Genomic DNA, 20812 nt, shown 5'->3' on the forward strand with positions numbered 1-20812 from the left:
TGACTCAATGTCATATAGCCACTCATTTATTCAACCCAAATACTGGAATGCCAAAGTTGAAATTAAAACCCAAATTGACTACTCCTAGTCCAGTGCTCCTTCCACTACATGAAATGTGATTTCTCGTGCTTATGTGCATTATGCTTTCCCTGGAAACTACTCGAAGACACAGAAACAAATTTCCCCTAACTTCCCCACCTCTGACAAATGGCACATCTGTTTGAATAGACACTTCATAATCCAACTTTGGTCTATTCTGCATCCTATAAAAATTCAATGGCACTAATAGAATAAAAGTTCTCAATATCAAATCTTAAAAATTCATTAATAAGTCAAATTTTATGTAGCAGGAAAGATACTTCTCATGTGTTCTTTAAATAGCAATTATTTCCTTCCATTTGTTTTCACCTCTTTCTCTATATGTTTTTGTCAATTAAGATAACAAGTATATGTTACTAAATTACTCTGTACTCACCCTCTAGAGATGAAAACTAATTAAAAGAGATGTGGTATGAACATGTAATTTTACTTACTCCCAACACCTCTGTTTCCCATCTATGACACTGAAATTAGCAGTATCATGTTGAGGCTTTCTAAGCATCACACTAACAAGCTTATAATTGGCCAAAAGGTCAGTAAAGATAGAGGTCTGAAGGAAAAACAACTTAGCCAGAATTGGCTCACCACTAAGAAGACCAAAGGACAATTTTTTCTTTAAAATAGTGCTTCTCCTCTTTTGAGTGATTTGTATGTGTATTCACATAACGAATAATCAACCACAATGCTTATTTTGGGTATATATTTGTGTGGCCACCAGATATTTCAGTCAATTCAATTCAACACATACTTATTAAATTGAAATCAATACCCAGAGAGTATGCTCACTGAAAAAAAAAGTATATAAAATTTAAGAAATGTCTCAGGATATGAGTTCTTTCAAACAACCATACCACAATAACTTCTCACATGTCTAGCAACTGATTGACAAGATCAAGCTTGTAGATTACCTTAAAAAAGTAAGAAGCAGAAGAAATAAGACAAAAATCTCTGAAAACCCAAATGAGAGTTTACAAACCAGGGCTCCCACATTGAGCAAACCAGTTATAATTTTCAGCAAATAGGGAGCTTTACAAGAAAATCTGTTAATGATAATAACAAAATATAGTTCTTTCCAGTAGAAAGCTACCACACTCCTCTTCTTGTGGCCTATTATACTCGATTATAACACAATCTAATCACAGCACTGTGATTAGACCTGTAGGCCAAATCCTGCCTACCACTTCTTTTTGTAAACAAAATATTACTGGAACACAGAAACACTCATTTACTGATGCGTTGGCTATGGTTGTTTTTGCATTACCAAGGCAGAGCTGAGTAGATGTATCAGAGATTGTATGGCCCACAAAACCAAAAGAAATTTGATATCTGATCCTTTAGAGAAAAATATTGCCAACCCCTAGCTTATTCTAAATTAATGAGAATTTTAAATGTATGCAAAATACTCTTTCTGGGCAAAAATGCAATATAAATATAAAGAAAGCAATTGTATGTGTTAAATTCCCTTAATTCCATTAAGTTGCACTTTAAAAGAGGACCCTATCTTAAGTCTGTATTGGTTGTTTTTGTTACTCATGAAATTTTCCACCACAAATATAAATTGCTCCCAGAAGTCCAAGTCCAGGAATTCTTACAACTCTATAGCAAAAAATCCTAATAATACAATAAAAAAAGCAAGCCAAGGATTTAAATAGACATTTCTCCAAAGAAGATATACAACTGGTCAAGAGATACATGCAAAATGATCAATGTCATTAATTATCAAAGAAATACAAATCAAAACCACAATGAGATACCACCCCACACCTTTCAGGATGGCTATCATTAAATGAAAACAAAACCAAAATGAAACAAAAGTCAGGTGCTTGTAAGGATGTAGAGAAATTGCAATCCTAGCACACTGTGGGTAAAAATGCAAAATGGTGTAACTGCTATGAAAAACAGCATGAAGGTTCCTCAAAAAATTAAAAATAGAACTACCATATGTTCCAGCAATCTGACTTCTGGGTATTTACCCAAAAGAATTAAAATCAGGATCCTGAAGAAGTATTAGCATGTCTATGTTTACTGCAGCATCACAATAACCAAGATGTGGAAATAACCTAAAAGTTCATTAGCTGATGAATGGAAAGACAAATATTGCCTGATAACACCAATATGCAATATCTGAAATAGTCAAATTCATAGAATTGAAGAGTGGAATTGTGCTTGCTAGGGGCTTATTATTCAATGGGCATAAAGTTTCAGCCCAGTAAAATTAGTAAGCTCTAGAGATCTGCTGTACAACATTGTACCTAGAGTCAGCAATAATGTATTATACACTCTTAAAAATTTGTTAAGAGGGCAGATGTCATGTTAAGTGTTCTTACCAAAATAAAATAAGAAGTTGAAGTCCAGGTTCAAAGACTTCCTTTTATTTTCTTCAGGGGTACAAGTCATAGTTACCTTCCACTGCGTCTCACTTTGTATTCCATCTCCAGTCATATCAACTTCTCATTAACCTCCTACTTGTTCCCCATCTTCATATTCTGGGTTTTTGGACTTGCTGTTCCTTATGGCAAAATCGTATTCATCCATCAAGATGTAGTCCTAATATGACTTCCTGCATACCACAGACAGGGTTAGCTTTACCATCTAAAGGGGTTCCTCCCACTGGCACTTCCGGATATAGGTCACCTAGAGCACATATGTCACACCATGGTTTTTGCCAACTTGATGGTAAAACAAAACAAAACAAAACAAACACCAGCTAACAATTTATTTCTCTTGCTTCAACTAAGCAATAGACTCCTCTTCCAGACACACACTCTTCTCTAATTCAATTTTTTTTTTTTTACATAGCAAACAAAATGACCTTTTCAAAACATAAATCAAATCATGTTACTCCTTTTGAGTAAAATTGTGAAAAGACTCCCTTTAATACCTGGAACTCAAGCTTCTTACTTTGGATTATTACACCCAACATATTCTATCCCTCCCTCACTATTCAATATTGACTCTTAATTCTCCCTCCCCCATACTTCTCTTGAGTCACACTGACCTTTTTGACTTCATTATCTACATCAAGCTCATTCCTACTTTAGACCTTTTGCAGTAGCTATTTGCTTTGCTTAGAATATTCTCCCCTCTGTAAGGTGGGAGAATTTCTGGCTCCTCCTTGCAATTCAAACTTAGGATAAATCCTACCTCCTTCTCTGATATTCTCTGACCACTCAGCCTATAGTAAACCCTTAGGGCTGTATATCAAACTGCCCAACAGTAATTCCCTGCAGAGCCTTTATCATTACCTGACAGTCTTGTGTTTTTGTTTTGTTTTGTTTTGTTTTAATTGTGATGTATCCTCTCTCACTAGAAATGTAAGTGCCATGGGCACCAAGATCTTGTATCAAGAAGAGTGCCTGGCACATAGTAGATGTTCAATGAATATTTGCTGAATGAATAAAGTATTCTGTTTGCATTCCATGCTACAAAACTTATATAACATACAGACACAGTAATTCTTTGTTCTCAAGGAGCTTTAGGCCTAACTGAGAAAATAAATAAATAGTGGTAAAATAATTAGGCAATCTATAGTTTTGTTCTTTTGTTTGTTTTGTTTTGTTTTGTTTTTGAGACAGAGCCTTGCTCTGTTGCTCAGGCTGCAGTGCAGTGGCACGATCTCGGCTCACTGAAATCTCTGCCTCCCAGGTTCAAGCAATTCTCCTGTCTCAGCCTCCCGAGTAGCTGGGACTAAAGGTGTGTGACACCATGACAGCTAATTTTTTGTATTTTTAGTAGAGACAGAGTTTCACCCTGTTGGCCAGGCTGGTCTTGAACTCCAGACCTCAGGTGATCTGCCCACCTCTGCCTCCCAAAGTGCTGAGATTACAGGAGTGAGCCACCGCGTCCAGTCCATAGTTAATTTAAAAATTGATTAATCACCTCTCGGCCTTCTGGCTAAGATCAAATGTAGCATCTGTTCTTATCAGTTTAATATAAATTGTTTAACTAACATGTTCATGGTAAATTGTACATGCACATGCTGTAGTCTGGGTAGGATGTGACTAGGTAAAGAGAACATCTCTGGTACATGAGATTGGGCAGGAAGAAGTGTGGAGAATAGAGTCACCAGCACCACCCATGTGGAAGAGCACTGGGGTACCAGAAATTATGGAAGAGCCTTGTCATGGGAATCTAAATGGGGGCTTCAGAGACAAGGAAGAAGAACAAATCCTACGAAGCTCAGTTTCTCCTGGGGCTGCTAATCCAGTATGCCACCCTATGTTCCCACAATGAGCTACCTAAAAGCATTTAATGTCATACATGTTGAAACGTAATCAGCCCTCTCTCCTCCTTATCCTCTGATGAGAGGGTGAGTTAAGCAGTTTTCAAATGATGTACAAAAGCAGGAAGCAATGTTTGCTACTTGGGGGAAGCGGAATTGTACTAGTCTTTGCATCTGGGAAATGAAACATAAATCAGGCCTCTTCATATTTATTACGCTTAAGTTTCTGAAAGTTATTACAAACCTGTTGCTTAGATTGTTGCTGGCTTCAGGGGTTTTGTATTGAGGAGAGGGCTTAGTAAAGTAATTATTTCAGGGAAGTAGAGGCTCCTGATATACAATGCAATCCTCAGGCTATTTTTGAGTGCTTATTTTAGACAACTTTGTTATGAGAAAAAGAAGTCTAAGATTTAAGGGCAAGTAAATGGGGTAATAATATGCACTTTGCTGGTATAACAAGCCATTTTAACCACATTGCCTTTCAATCTTCTTTTCTGAGTCTTTATCAGCTCTGTTCTATGCCCACCTTACCCCAAGTGAATCATTTCTCACTAATAATGCTGGACATACTAAGTTTTATCACCACTATTTAATAAACTTTTTCTTATAAACTTTTGAATTAATTGAGACATGTCTAAATATCAGTGGAGCTTGCTGCTGTGTTTCAACAGCCTCTTTGCTATTACTGACTATTTTTTGCTAGGTCACTATCCTCTACAATCAAGTCACATGTAAACCTGATTTGGACTCAAAACAATTGACTGGCAAAATAAATACACTTTTTTTTTTCTGTCAGTCATTTATATATATTTTTTCTTACAATTCAAAAACGGAAGCATTCTTTACTTTCTTGCCATCTATTCTTCATGTTTTAGACTTCAGTAGTTTACAGTTCATGAGTTTATTCCACAAATATTTCTGAATGCCTACCATGTGCCAGATATGCTAGATGATGAGAATTTCATGATAAAGTTATAAAATAGGTTAATCATAACTGTAACTGTCCCCTGTGAACTTATACTGTAGTAGAGAGTAGGGAAGATACAAAATGAAATAAAAAGGATGCTGAGAAAGAGAATAGCAGAAAGTAGGCTGCTACCTACATAATGGTAAACTGACATCGAAGTTAGACTTGAAGGTACAGAATTGGGGTGAAAACATTCTGGCAAAAGACTAACATCAGTGGAAATATGAGTTTCTTTAATGAGGCCAAATAGTTGGGGATTAAATATCTGGGTCATGGAACTGAACCTGTAGTTGATGTTTTTCATCTTTTTTAATGTATGATTTTTTATTTTGGTTTTTATTACAAGGGTGAATGCAACTCAGATTAATAACAATGGAATGCTCATTCTTAGTTTCTTTTCTTTCCATCATGCTTGTGGAAGTTGAAAAGAATATTTCATAAATAGTTACGTAAGTTCAATAGACTGGAAATTGTTATGTCTGAAGAATATGTGTAAACCTTACAGGACATCCCCTGCCCCACACGGTAAGTGTTAAAATCAAATTTATAATTCCAAAGATACTCTTGCTAAGAAAATCATAGATAGAGTTCCTAGTTTAGGAGATATAATACATTTTAAAATACTAGTACTAAATAGAAATTTGAATTTTATGAACATTCTGAAATATTAAAGTGGATCTTTCCTAGGTTTGATTATGCATAAATACACCCAGTCTGGAAATCAACACAAAATTACCAGTGGATAGTAAAAATCAATTAGAGTTCTTTCCCAAGTATCACTCATGAACTACTGACAAATCCTGCTCTAATTCTCAAGTGAAGAAACTTTTAATTATAATATGATGTATGTGTTCATGTTGAATGAAATTCAGTATATCCTGAAAACAAGAATTAAACGCAACCATACTAAATGATTTATCAAGAAGACATCAGGTAACCACAAGAGGGCTGCAAAAGATTTAAGAGATATGATGTATCATTCATACATAATGAGACTTTTGTAGATTATATTACTTAGTACCATTATACTTCATTATTTGTCTGTGAATTAAATACTCATGTAATATACCCATTATACAGATAGAGAAATAAGGGCTCAAATCCTTAGGTTTTGTTCATTAGTGAAAGATAAACAGATTTTGATAATTATTTCGTTACAAAACTGAAGTCTGATAAAATATAATAACTCAATGTTTTAAAATACAAAAACTTGATCCTAGAATTAATGGACATAGAACATTAGGTGAAGGCAAAAAAACCATCAAGCTGTGGCCCCATAGCTGGGCCTTTGTGGTAGGTGCACAAGAACAGTGAAACAAACCATCATCTGAGATACTGTGTGTTATGTGGGCACTTCCTCGCCACACAACTCATTGAATTTTCTGTATCTGATCTCATGTGCTATCTGGATTAAGATAGAAGGGTAGATCCTTTAAATCAGATGTATATTGTGGGCATAATTTGTCATGATTAATTGAATTATAGAAAGTGAAAATTTTGACAAAATACACTCAGAACTGTTAGTTTTCTGCTTCTACCTTACTAATTCCACTCTTGTTAACACCAGAAATTTAATGACTAAAAATATGTCTCAAGATATTATAAGCTGATCATTAGCATACATAAATGTTAAAGTCATAAAAGAAAGATACGCTTAAGAGATCTTGGCCAGGCGCAGTGGCTCACGCTTGTAATCCCAGCACTTTGGGAGGCTGAGGCGGGTGGATTACCTGAGGCCAGGAGTTCAAGACCAGCCTGGCCAACATGGTGAAACCTCATAGCTATTAAAAATACAAAAATTAGCTGGGCATGGTGGTGCACACCTGTAATCCCAGCTACCCCGGAGGCCGAGGCAGGAGAATCACTGGAACCTGGGAGGCGGAGGCTGCAATGAGCAAGGATCGGGCCACTTCACGCCAGCCTGGGTGACAGAGCAAGATGCCATCTCAAAAAAAAAAAAAAAAAAAGAGATCTTAAAGACAATTTGTTACCTTCTATCAACTTGACTTTATAATTGATCTGGTTTAATAAAAGATAGGTCCTTGGCAATTAACAATTTTCAACTGACAGTCATATAATAAAAACGATGTGAAAGTTCAATGTTCAGGTATCCTCTTAGATTTGGGGAGATGTCAACTGTCAAATAATTTTCTCATTTGAGCCACAAGATAATCACACATGAAGAGACAGGACCCCTACTATTCTTTCCATATTTTGCCATATGATTACATGATCAATGTCATGCTATGGTTGTTGTAAAACAGAGATTGGCTTGAGAGACAACAAAAAGGAAAACAAAACATCTGCTACCAGAGAATCAATGGAGAAGGCCACGTTTTATATAATGACAAGAGACCTCTAGTGGGAGCTAGGAACACAAAGTAATGAAGGTAAGCAGGACTTTGCATTTTGTAAGCTTTCTTTTTTTTTTTTTTTTTTTGAGATGGAGTCTTGCTTTGTCGGCCAGGCTATGGCACAATCTCGGCTCACTGCAACTTCCGCCTCCTGGGTTCGAGCAATTCTCCTGCTTCGGCCTCCTTAGTAGCTGAGGTTACAGGCACCCGCCACTACGCCTGGCTAATTTTTGCATTTTTAGTAGAGACGGGGTTTCACCATCTTGGCCAGGCTGGTCTCAAACTCCTGACCTCGTGATCCGCCTGCCTCGGCCTCCCAAAGTGCTAGGATTACAGGCATGAGCCACGGTGCCTGGCTTTGTAAGCTTTCTTAATGGCTTTCTAAAAGTCATCAGGTTTTGGGCAATAGGTGAAGAAATAGAACAACGTCCATTTTCAGTCCCATTTGATTGTGCATGGGGTTAAATACGTGCATAAGAAAGCCCCTGCTGCTCACGGCAGCTTGTTAGGATCATTTTTATATCTGGCAGGAATAATCACACTTGAACCAAAAGATTATGCAGGATATTTTAATTTAGGATTAAAGCTGTCTGCAGAACTGTATGAGCTATATAGTATGAAGAAAATTACAAATAAATAAATGTCATTTGGAGATGCAGAGAACTGGTGGTGCCTTCAGGACATCACTGTTAAAACCGAATTCAGAAAAATGGACAAGAATTGTAGCTGTATATATTTTTTTAATAAGTTCATGCTCTTAGTTCTAATAAATAAAGATAAAGTCTTAATACATTTTATTTTTAATAGTATAGGGGAACTATTCCATGAAAATAAATGCTTTTTTTTTTTTTGAGAATTGCTTCCTGTTAGTTTTTTGCATTTGCTGCTCTCTTAGGGCTAGTTTCAACAGAAGTCACTGGTACAGAAGTAGTGCTCCTGTTGGGATTGCTTTAAATGGGTCCAGATGGTACTCTCAGTCAAGAAGTGATATTACCAGCTTTCAACAAGAAAGATTTTATTCTCCTCCATTTCTTTCCAGTTATAAGCAACTAATACTTTGAGTTAACATCTAAATTCTACAAACTTCATCCTTTTTCCCGAAAATACCATCCAGTGCATTAGTCATTTAAAAAACAGAATAGAAACACATTTTGAAGAGGTCACATTTATAATCATTTTAATCAGAACCAACAAGTTCCTCAATAACAGAGCATCCAAATCCACTGGAGTGAATTTGGACCCTAACAGATAATAACCTCTTTAAGTAGGTGGAATAGGGTCATCTTTTGGGTACTACAAGAAGCAGGATCTTAACAAATTTTGAGAGGCTACATGTTTTTAAAAAGGAAAAACAGGCTCATGCCTGTAATCCCAGCACTTTGGGAGGCCAAGACGGGCGGATCACACGGTCAAGAGATCGAGACCATCTTGGCTAACACGGTGAAACCCCGTCTCTACTAAAAATACAAAAAAATTAGCTGGTTGTGGTGGGGGGCGCCTGTAGTCCCAGCTGCTCGGGAGACTGAGGCAGGAGAATCGCTTGAACCCGGGAGGCGCAGGCTGCAGTGAGCTGAGATCACATCACTGCACTCCAGTCCGGGCAAAAAGGAAAAAAGAAATAAGGAAGAAAAAAAGTCTAAATAAGCTAAATAGTTTTGAGTGCATAATATCATATGAACATGATTACAGAATTCATAGGTTCTAAAATATCTGTAAAATTATTAATGTAAATGAAGGCAAATGTAAAGATGTGCTTTAATAAATTATGCTAACACAGTCCCTAGATCAAGCTAAATACAAAATTAAAATGCCTAAAATGTTTAACTTTTCTCCATGTTTCTATGCTAGAACTTCCCCTTCCAAATTAACTGATAACTACAAACAGAGTATTTAATCCAAGAAGAAAGTTATAATCTTAGATTTCCATGTCTCCTATAGAGTTAATGAAATATTGTGGGGGGAGAGAAACTGAAATAAATCTAAAGCTAAGTTTAGTACTAAATAAATGATATAAATATTTATTCAGTGAAAAATCTTACTTTAGAAATAACGGTAGAGAGAACATGTTTTGAAACCAGTTAACCCAAAGCAGAACTAACCCCTTCTCTGGCAGAAATCACGGTTGCCCATCAGCAATTACAAAAATAATAACGCCGACCTTGAATCAGCCTTAAAGGTCTTCGCTCACAATTATATTATCAGCTTTATGAATTTTCAGTTGCTATCTCAGCCATAAATTCAATAAACGCAGAGTTGATCAGTAATAGAAAGACAGCTATTTTAACAGCTGACTTCATTGAAAAAGGCATTTGAGAAAGTACATGTTATACTGGCATTTTCCATGTTAAAAAATGCAGCTTTTTCAAATCCTGCTCAGTACACTTCAGATGAGGACTTATGTCCTCTCAGGAACAATAATAAAAACTAAAAATCAAACTCAGCCAAAACTAGAAATGATTTAAATAAATTATATCGGCAGTCCTGGGAAAGCAATAGTCAGCTAAAAGGTTTTTATACCTGGAATTTTTTTTACATTTCAGGATTTTACCTTGGAGCATTTTTTCTCATCTTAAATATACAACTTCACTTCCTCTCTGTATCTTAAACATAACAGCTCGCAACGGTAGAGAAACCCAGTCAAAAAAGAGCCCTGTGTGTAGTTATTGTAATTAACAGATTCAATATCCATTACTGCCAGTCAGGTATCATAGCAACCTTGTAGTGCTGAAAACTGCTTTGAAAATTCTTCAAAACCAGCAAGACTCTGCTTTAGGAAAACAACACTGGGGACATGACTGGCTGTCAACATCTGTGGGTGTTGCTATGGGCACAGCCACAAAGAACTCTGCCATCTATACAAAAAGGTATACACACAGAGAAGAGGGGAGGGACACAGAAGACAAATTGATAAGGAAAATCAAAAAGAAGAAATCATTGGGCTGGCAATATACAATAGGCACACAATTTTGAGTCCATGTTTTACACAAATTCTTTTCTATTGAGGCTAGAGAATCCAAATTAAACTTAACTGTAATTGTGACTAAACATGAGCCAGGGTTTGGAAATAATATCTGAAAACTCTCCATTTGTACCCTTTATCGCAAGTCTTAATTTGAAACGTAAAGTGAATTACATTTAAAATAATATTTAAACTTCCACTTATAAACCCTTAATAGTCGTTTATAAATCTGCAGAAGAGAAAAGAACAGGTTACTATGAACAAGAACCCAATATTGATTTTTCGGCAGTGCAGTAAGCCATCTCCATTCTATCTGGCTGCTGTCAAAGCCACTCTTTAACAGCTGGAGTCAAATTGCACTATTTACAGCAAGAGCCCTTGTCAAGTGGACCATAAGTATCCTAACAATACACTATTCAAATGGCACTTTGCCACACAAATTGCTGACTTGATGAATAACCTATGTCAATGACTAAGGCCAATATAAAAGTTTCATTTTTTATGAGAGGTTTTACATTCACACATTAAGTAAGCTTTCTTTGAAGAACTATTAGGCTATATATTTCAGGCCTTTGGACGCTGAAAATAATTAAAATCTGTTTAAATACATCGAGGGAACTTGACAACATTAATATGGATCCGGTGTTAACTACATTTGTCACACGAGTCAGAACAGAGTCCTTCTGTTGCTGGCACTCCCCACCGGCACGTGCTGCACAAAGCCAGACTTAAACTAGCCTCGCACCATGAAATAGGAGCATTCTCCCTTTGTGCCTGTGATTTACATGGCCAACGAATGTTTAGATACAAGCCAGGCTTTGAAGTCCTGTGAGGAAATTCGGAGTTGCTTCTGGGTGTGAGGTGGACAGCTGGAGTCATTCAATGGTGCATTTCCTACTTTTCACAGTCACTCAGACCTTCTAAATTTGTTTTGAAACAAAGCTGTGACATATTCCTCATAGTTTTCATCGTGATTGAGGTAATATTTTAAAAACGGAAAAAGTTTAAACTCACGCCACAAAATGAAAAAAGGGAAATTCTTCATAAAGCAGTTATAAAAAAAAAAGGATTAGTTATTACAGAAATTTTTATTTAACCTACAGTATGTAAAATTATCTATAAAATTCTTATGATAAACAGTTATACACTGTCAAAAACTTGCATCACCTTATGTGTTCAAAAAGCAAATGACCTTGTAGATTTCTCCCCTAACGTTTATTTCTTAATTCTATCTTCCTAGGCTGGATATTATCATTTAGGTACTACAGTTTTAAGTTGAGACTCACCAAATCAAAATACTTAACACAGAAATCTTAATCCAATGTTTACAGAGGAAAACGACTGTCTGTTCATCAAGTGTTTGAAATTTAAAATAAAAATCTATTTTCTTTTAAAATTATAAAAAATTGGTATAAAATATTTTCCATATTAGAAAAATAGTTCTATGCTGCTTATTATATGAAAAAGAATAAATCAAAAATTTACTAATCAACAAGGGAAAATTTTCATTCTATATGGATGATTTAGCCCTATATAATGCAATTTATTGTTTTAAAATAAATATTTGTTCTTTTTTATAGTTATACAAGTTTAATATTAAAATAAAGGTAGTTTAATAAAAACCGTGGTAACATGTAATATTGCCATGATGAATTATTATTTAATAGCTTTACAAGTACATTTGCAGATGATATTTTCAAATGTCACAATTTGGAAATTAATTCTATTTTGGTTATTTTTTTGTGTCATAAAATATAAAAGAACTAACTTTTCATTCTGATAAGGTGATAGGTAGTAGTGGGATCAAATTTCAATTGGTGGTCGACCCATACACCAGCTGCGTTTCACAAGAGGCATCAGAATAAAGCTCTAATAAAAATTTTCAGCAAATGGTACCAGAGAGACATCACCATAAGGTCAGCTAAAGGTTAAAAATATATACAACCAGATTTCTAGAAAGTTCAACTGGAATGTAAATAATGCAGTGTAGTCTTTATTTATAATCAATTTTATATGCTTAGATAAAAATGCACATATAAGCGCATTATGTAAAGAAAACTCCATTAAAAAAATCCAACAAAGTTGGGAGCCATTACTTACAAATTTGTTTCTCTTCAAAGGGTGGTTTTCCAAACACATGTGAGTTCCTGGTTTTTGTCACAGATTAGACTTGATATAAGCTCTTTTGGATTACATTACACACAGTTCAGAAGAGGTTGGGATAAGTTGTTTCATGTAAAATACAGACATGGAGGGAAAAGGGAGGTGTTGACTATTTTGCCAATTTCTCCTCAGGCCTCATGATCTCCAGGTCCAGTAAAGACTGTCTGGATCATAAACTGGCAAACGACAACCAGTGCATCATCTCTAGTCCACTGCCTGTTTTTATAAATAATGTTTTTATTGGAATACAACCACCCTTGTTGAAGAATTGTCTATGGTTGCTTCTGTGCTCCAAAAGCAGAGTTGAGTACCCATAGCTGCAAAACTCTGGCCTGCAAAGCCAAAAATATGTACTATCTGGTCCTTTCTTAGCCTATTTTTGTGTTGCTATAAAGGAATACCTGAGGCTGAGTAATATATAAGGAAAGGAGTTTTAGATGGCTCACGATTCTGCTGGCTGGAAGACAGGACATCTGGTGAAGGCCTGTCTTCTTCCACTCATGGCAGAAGGTGAACCAGAGCCATGTGTGCAGAGATCACACGGTGAAAAGGGAAACAAGAGAGGCAGGAGAGAGAGGAGCTCTTACTAGCATCCAATGCTCCTGGAAACTGATGGAGCTCATGCACTCCGGTCCCCACATTAATCTATTCAGAAGGATCTGCCCTATGACCTAAACACCTCTCATTAGGTCCCTTCTTCAACACTGAGGAACAAATTTCAACATAAGGTTGGAGGGGTTAAATATCCAAATCATAGCAGGTCCTTTACAAAAAAGAAAAATACTTATTCCTGGTCTAGTTCATCATTGTTCGATACAAGTGGAATGCAAATCACATTTGTAATTTTAAATTGCCTAATAGATACATTAAAAAAAGGAAAAAGAAATGGGTGAGATTAATTTTAGTAATACATTTCATTTAATCCTATATATCCAAAATAGAATTTAACATGTAGTACTAACCACATTTCAAATACTCAGTAGCTACAAATGTTTAATGGCTACCATTTTAGACAGTGAAGCCCTAGAAAAGCAAACCAGAAGGAGCTGCTGGGAGACCCATTCTACAGAAAATCAATTTTAAAGAAAAGACATTTCCAGGATACTACAATAGGCCCCAAATAATAATCCACATTACCCTTTTTCATTTCACAGAAAAGAAATGCAGAAAAAGAATTTAAAAGCAACTAACCAACGAACAAACAAAATAGGTTTTTTTTTCCCTTAAAATACGATGAAGCTACAAAGATTTCTGCAATTACAGATGATTTTAGGATGGTTGTTTATTCTCTACTTTGATACTAAATTCCTTCCATTGCAATTTAAACAGGTTCTATCTTGTCTTATCCTTAGATAAATCTAAGAAAAGCAGTCCCCCATCACTAATATGATATTGTATTCCTTTAAATCCTTTATGACTCTGGCCTTCCTTTCCTATGCCAGAGATATTCTTTGTCTAGCAGCACAAATTCAACTCCTCTAGCATTTCAAATTGGAATTATTTTCAAAATGTTTTGTTGTATTTGTTTTTCTCTTTTAAACTTTTCTCCAGATCTATATGTACTTGCTTCAAATGCAACAAGAAAAAATAAATACAGCATTCTAATAAAGTCCAAATGTTGCCAAACACAAAAGTCTCCGCTGCTAGTCTTCTGTTTAAACAGTTCATTCTATTGTTGGAGAATATTTCACCTGTGTCTTACTAAAATCCACAAACAAAAACAATCCTGAAATACAAAGTAACCTTTAACAGTTTTAAATTTCACAGGCATACTGTCCCTCATTTTCCCCACATATACAATGAGCATGATTCAAATTTGGTTTCTTAAAATTAATTTTTTTCTTATGAAAACTCATGAAGCATTTTACCATATTAGTAACAAGGAGAATGGGGAATGTATCAGCACCCATAAAATGTCATGCTTATCAAATTTGTAAATTAAAGAAGACTAAGATACAGTAACCTTGGCAGGTACGGTGGCTCACATCTCTCATCCCAGAGACTCAGGAGGCTGAAGCAGGAGGATCGCCTGAGGTAAGGAGTTTGAGACCAGCCTGGGCAACAAAATGAGATCTTGCCTTTAAACGAAAAAAATTTTAAATTTAGACAGGTATGGTGTTGTGCACCTGTAGTCCCAACTACATGGAAGGCTTAGCCGAGAGAATTGCTTGAGCCCAGGAGTTCAAAGCTGTAGTGGGCTGTGATCATGCCACTGCACTGTGATTGTGCTGGAGTGCAGTGGCACGATCTCTAAAAATAAGACCCTGCCTCTAAAAATAAATAAATAAATAAATAAGACAATCTCAACAGCCTAACTCTATCAGGATGAAATGCTAAGAGAAAAAGTGTATAGCAGATCATGAAGATATCCAGTACATAATTTAAAAAGATACAACTTCGGAGAAGCATAAAAAATATTGTTCTAATTAGCACTAAATTTAATAATAAGAGAAGTATAATATATAGGACAAAAAAGGTGATAGTCCTGTCCAATTGAGTTTATCTCCGAATGTAAAGAATGAAAGTTTGAAATTGTAGTCATCTAAGGTAAGGGGCAAAAGCAAGAAAATAAAGTTGAAATCAGCCTGTAAGTAGGAAAACAAGATTCTGGCATTTTATTGCTTCTTGAAGTCAACGAAGAAACAAAATTATATAAAGAAAATGAAATCTATATATATTATTACCAGTACCTAAAGAGTAACTATGAAGCTCTTCAAGAGAGTGAAATACATAGCAGTCAGTTTACCTTCTGGGAGTTAAACTAGTAAAAATGACACTTGATGAATGAGATTTGCTCCTGCAGACCCTAGACATCTTAAAGGCATAGGTCAAGAGACATCCCCCAGTTCTCACCTACTACTCTAGCATATAATTTCCACTATAAGATGCTAACTCTGTTATGAATGGTGAGCAACAAAGACACACCAAGATGGGAATGCTTGGCAGCTGGCTCAGCTCACTCACTGGGCTTTATTCACTACAGCCTTATGATACCTAAGACTGTCAGTGTGATTCAATTTCCCACCTTATGTTCAGCTGTGAATGTTGAAGTTTCAAAGCATCTCTATAACTGTCCTTAGAAAATGACCTTTTCAAGTTAAGAATAGGAAAAATAGGTTTCAAAAACCTAAAGACAATGGATTGAATGAGAAAAGAAAAAAAGCCGTCACCTAATCACCAGCTTCAATATCTGAAGGAGGAAAGTACAAACAAAAGCAGGTGTTCTAAATGGAGTCTTAAAAAGAAAAATCCAAAATTCAGAAATTTTTCCATGCATTATCAGCCTTGGCCAAGGGAGATGGTACTCTGCTGGGCTGAGAGCATTAGTTACATTCAACTGTCAGAGCTCAATGAATGAATATTCTCTGGGCTCTGACTCCATGCCCATGAAGAAACCCTGTGTTACAATTTCCCCTGGCCTCAGCTTTGCCGCAGTGAGAATGTACCAAGCAACAACCAGAATGCCAATAAAAGAATTGTCATTCTAGTTTATATATTCATTTTTGTAGGTATTTAGTTAGTGTGACTCAGTTCTCACAAGGTTGACAAATCCTAGACTCACCTGTAAAAATCTAAACCAGGTCTCTAAACCTAAAAAGCTAAAGATTACATGCTAGCACCCCTGCCCCCAACTCTGCTGCTTTGAGGCATGGCTTTAATGGCCCATTGGCCTTTCTTGATGATGACATATTCTTTTGCCTAACTATATATATACACATGAGATAAAATAAGGTCTTATTCTACGTCCTTATTAATAGTATATTACTAGTCTTCATAATACCATTAAAATAACAGAAAAGATGAACAATATGTAATTAAGAATCAGCAAAACCTTGATTTAGCAATCCCACTTCAAAAAATATATCCTTCAAATAATCTGCATGAAAAAAGCTTTAGGTTCATAGATGTGTTATTTAAAAAGTGAAACATAAAAACCAAGCCATGTATCAAGCCATAGAGAAAGGATCTATACCAGCAATGATAGAAACACCACATAGAGCATAACGCAGCAATTAAAAACAAAAATTACATATTAATACCATAAAAATATGTTTACATGAAAAAATACATTTGATATGTACATATAAATGGCATAGTTACAACAGTATGTTGAGGGGATAATTTGGAGGTAAAAATATAAAAAGATGGAAAATAATCCCTTACAGAAATCAGATTAAATTACTATATCATATTTACACATAAAAAACAATAAAGCTAGCCAAATTTCTGCTAAGCTGGTTGGCTTGGTTTATGAGAATAAATGCCAACTCCATCACTGTGTATTCACTGAGGCTTAGAATCCTAGAGAGTTAGTGATCCTACTGATACTGGGTATATCAAAATAATTATCCATACTGTGATCTAGTTTTTCTGATCTTTTTTTGTTTATTTTCAATCAGCATTTTTAAGAGGTCAGATACTCTTAACCGAAAAATAAAAATAGATCCAAACTACAGAATATAAATGTTTTCCCTTCCTTATGGAAAACGACCTAGGATTCAAGGGTTAATATAAAATGGACTCAATTTTGACAAGCCAGAATCTATTTTGTCAAAAATCATGCCATAATAAGTATAATAGTCACTCAAAAAGTTACACTGATTCACCCAAGATTACTTGGTAGATGTAGCAGTCTCTTAGTTCTTGTTTTTGTGCTGATACTTAAGTGCCATGTATTTATGAATGCATCTAACTTCTTATTCAGTTGATAATGCTCTTTGTGAATATCAGCTTGATTTGAACTTACCTTACATGAAGACTCCACTTGCAGACTAGGGCAAGGTAATGGTCCAAGCTGGTAGGGGCTGGAGGATCTCTGTTCTATACTTTTGTGCTTAAGTGTCTCTGAGGCAATGGGAAGTACAGACTTCACAAGCTGTGAATCATCACAACAATTAAGAATAATTCGTGCTCTTTCTCCTGTCTCATGTCTTTCCAAAGTGCCTGGAAAACAAGAAGTAAAAATGTCAGCAAAATATTTACCCCAACAGAATAAGACAGAACAAAACACTCTTTAACAGAAGAATCACAGTCCTTTAAGTTATCGTGCCTTAGTATCTTGCAACCGAAAAATAGCCTGGGAGCTTTTTCTAAATTATTCAAAAAACTTGCTCATAAAGGCTGAACTTATGGATTTGAAAAGCTCATCTTCCTCTTTGTGCTTCTTCATCCACTGAAATCAACAGGAGATTCAATAGTCTTTAATAGTAAAATCTCTAACTTATTATACAGTATGCAAGTGATCAATAACACATAACTATGGAATATTTTAGTGCTGTCCCCTAGTGTTCCAACTCACAAGCAACAGAGAACCCACAGTGCTTTGCTTGGGTTCCTAGGCTTGAAATGTTTCTATTGGTAACATATAATTTAAATGAATGGAGCAAGTAAGAACACGGATGCTTTGTGTACTGCCTCCCTCACCCAAGCGTCCCCGCAGGGCTTTGTTGTTTTATTGTTGGGATTGTTGTGATTATATCCTTTGGCTTTTATTTCTTACGTTATTAGAAGGGGAAAAAAAATCCTTTGCCTCTGTCATTCTTCCAGTTTCAGAATTTAGGAGTGCTGTCAAGTTCAATTTAAAGTTAAAAAAAAAGTATAAAATAGACCAAAAGTATCAGAAACCAATTCACAAATAGTTCAATGTTTTTATAAAATACAATGCCATACACTCAGTGAAATATCAATAAATATGAATTAATCATGTTCTCTGTCTCTTATGAGTTCATTTGCATTATTCATACTATATTAAATATATAGGTTATTTCCTACTGAATAAAGACACCAATGAATACTAATTTAATAAACAATACCTAAATATAGACTTTATTTCATATTCTTTCCTACCAGTGAGAAAGAAGTAGATGTACTATTTATATTGTTAAGAAAATATCAAATTAATTACAATAAGAAAATAGAAATAATAATTGTAGGCCACTATGTCTTCAGATAAAAAGATTGGTAGATATATTTGAAGATTATGATGATTCTATCCTTTCTCATTTCTCTCCCACTCTTCTATAGCCTTCTTTTATTACAACTAGACTACCATTAGTTGGCACCATGGATGCTGAACCAGTAACAGTTACTTTGCTCAAATAACAGGCAGAACTTCAATCTCGAGTCCCTTAACAATATAATTTTATTGTAACATTTCTACATTCATAAATAAACATCCTTATCATACAAACTTATAAACATGTTATTCTTCTAAGCTTTCCTTTTCCATCAAGATTGACATATCTGGCCGGGTGTGGTGGCTCATGCCTGTAATCCCAACACTTTTGGAGCCCGAGGTGGGCAGATTGCCTGAGTCCAGGAGTTTGAATCCAGCCTGGGCAAGACGGCAAAAACCCCATCTCTACAAAAAATAAAAAAATTAGCCAGGCAGGGTGGCGAGCACCTACAGTCCCAGCTACTAGACAGGGCTAAGGCAGGAGGATCTCTTGAGCCCAGAAGGTTGAGGCTACAGTGAGCCAGGATCATGCCACTGCACTCCAGCCTAGGTGACAGAACGAGACTCTGTCTTAAAAAAGAATAAACACAAAGTCTGTCACAACGGTATGCAACAGCTAGATATTCTGGGACTTTAATTTTTATAAATTAGGAAAAAATATTGATCTATTTTCTGAAGGATACACTTCAGGGAGAAAAAATTATTTATAGATCAACAAATGAAGCTGACAGCAACATCAAGAAAACCCTTCCTCTCAAGACTGACGATAAGAAAAGCTTCAGAAACCAAAGATAAGAGTTATTACTGCTTCCTGAAAACTACCGCATTCCAGAACTTGGAACCGTGTTACCTGGTAAAATTTACTGTCTTTCTGAGAAGTCTGTCTTTGAAAATGGTATCATCCTGAATATTTTCTTCTCACAAGTTCTCTGTGGCTCCTCAAGCTATGATATTTTTTACATATTTTAGGAATGATTGGGAAAGAACTTACTGCACTTTAATACATTTGTTATGTGCCTTATGCAAAATGTATACATTCTATATATCCATGTTTTATTGTATACCTGATGTCTGACCCAAACACAACTATTTCTTGTATTTTTTTAATGATGAGAATAGTTTATCTACAAATTTAGGTAGTTGTAATCCATTTTCATTCGTGCAGATAATTAATCTGTCTGAGTATTTACTATGCTACCATGTACCATCCATCATGCCAGATGATGGCAATGTATAGTATATAAGAATGACTCAGTCCAGGTCCCTGAGAGCTTCCTTAAAACCTAATGGTAGTACAGATGCAAGAAACATCTGAAAACTGATAAGCTGCAATATTTAAAGTAACACCTAAGCTATTTCCACCCAAAACTAAAAATCTCCCCTCCTAAAAATGTTAGACATTTGGTTTTGTGTACAAGAGTTTCTGTCAAGATTAGTTATAAAATAGTAGAAAAATAATGAATATTTTGTTTCAAAGAACTGATTAAGGCATACACATGACATAAGGAGTGGTTAGAGTCAATCAATTTCTGTAAAAGATATAGACAGACAAGTAAACTACATGTTCAAAGCAGTAATTTAATTTTGCAATAGGTTCACGATGGCAGCTTTTGAAAGACCTTGGTCAAAATTCTGACAGTGGGTGGGCATTCCCACATGTGCTAGTTATCAATTTATTGCCTCAGATTCAAATTCAGCCTTCACTGCCTGCTTTGTGAAAATGAATATGGGCTTGATACGTATTTTCTTGTTTATCAGCTGGTGAAATATTAACCTTTGGGGACAGAGGGTGCTGGAAAGACCAAGTAGAAGAAAGGGTTAAGGCCAGGTGTGATGGCTCATCCCATCCTAACTATAATCTTAGCACTTTGGGAGGGTGAGGCAGGTGGATCACAGGAGTTCAAGATGAGCCTGGGCAACATGGAGAAACCCTGTCTTTACAAAAATTAGCCGGGCATGGTGGCATGTGCCTGTAGTCACAGCTACTTGGGGGGCTGAGGTGAGAGGATCACTTGAGCCAGAAAGTCGAGGCTGCAGTGAGCTGTGATCATACCACTGTATTATAGCCTCGGCGACAAGGTCAGACCGTGTC

General features: G+C 35.8%; 1 protein-coding gene and 1 pseudogene across 4 annotated transcripts in view; one reads left to right on the top strand and one right to left on the bottom strand.

Annotated features, from left to right (window-relative positions):
* Positions 1–20812, bottom strand: part of WDR72 (WD repeat domain 72) — a 233094-nt gene that overhangs the window by 127058 nt on the left and 85224 nt on the right. For all 4 annotated transcript variants that reach the window (XR_007727439.1, XM_050797920.1, XM_050797919.1 and 1 more), the window contains exon 14: positions 17512–17708. Coding sequence is in view for 3 of the 4 variants with exons in the window: in XM_050797920.1 (XP_050653877.1) it covers positions 17512–17708 (197 nt within the window). In the remaining variant the exon portion in view is untranslated. The remainder of the gene's footprint in view (positions 1–17511; positions 17709–20812) is intronic.
* LOC126960372 (uncharacterized) lies at positions 3974–4080 on the top strand (annotated as a pseudogene).

This window comes from Macaca thibetana, chromosome 7 (assembly GCF_024542745.1).
Source record: "Macaca thibetana thibetana isolate TM-01 chromosome 7, ASM2454274v1, whole genome shotgun sequence".
NCBI classification, from domain to species: domain Eukaryota; kingdom Metazoa; phylum Chordata; class Mammalia; order Primates; family Cercopithecidae; genus Macaca; species Macaca thibetana.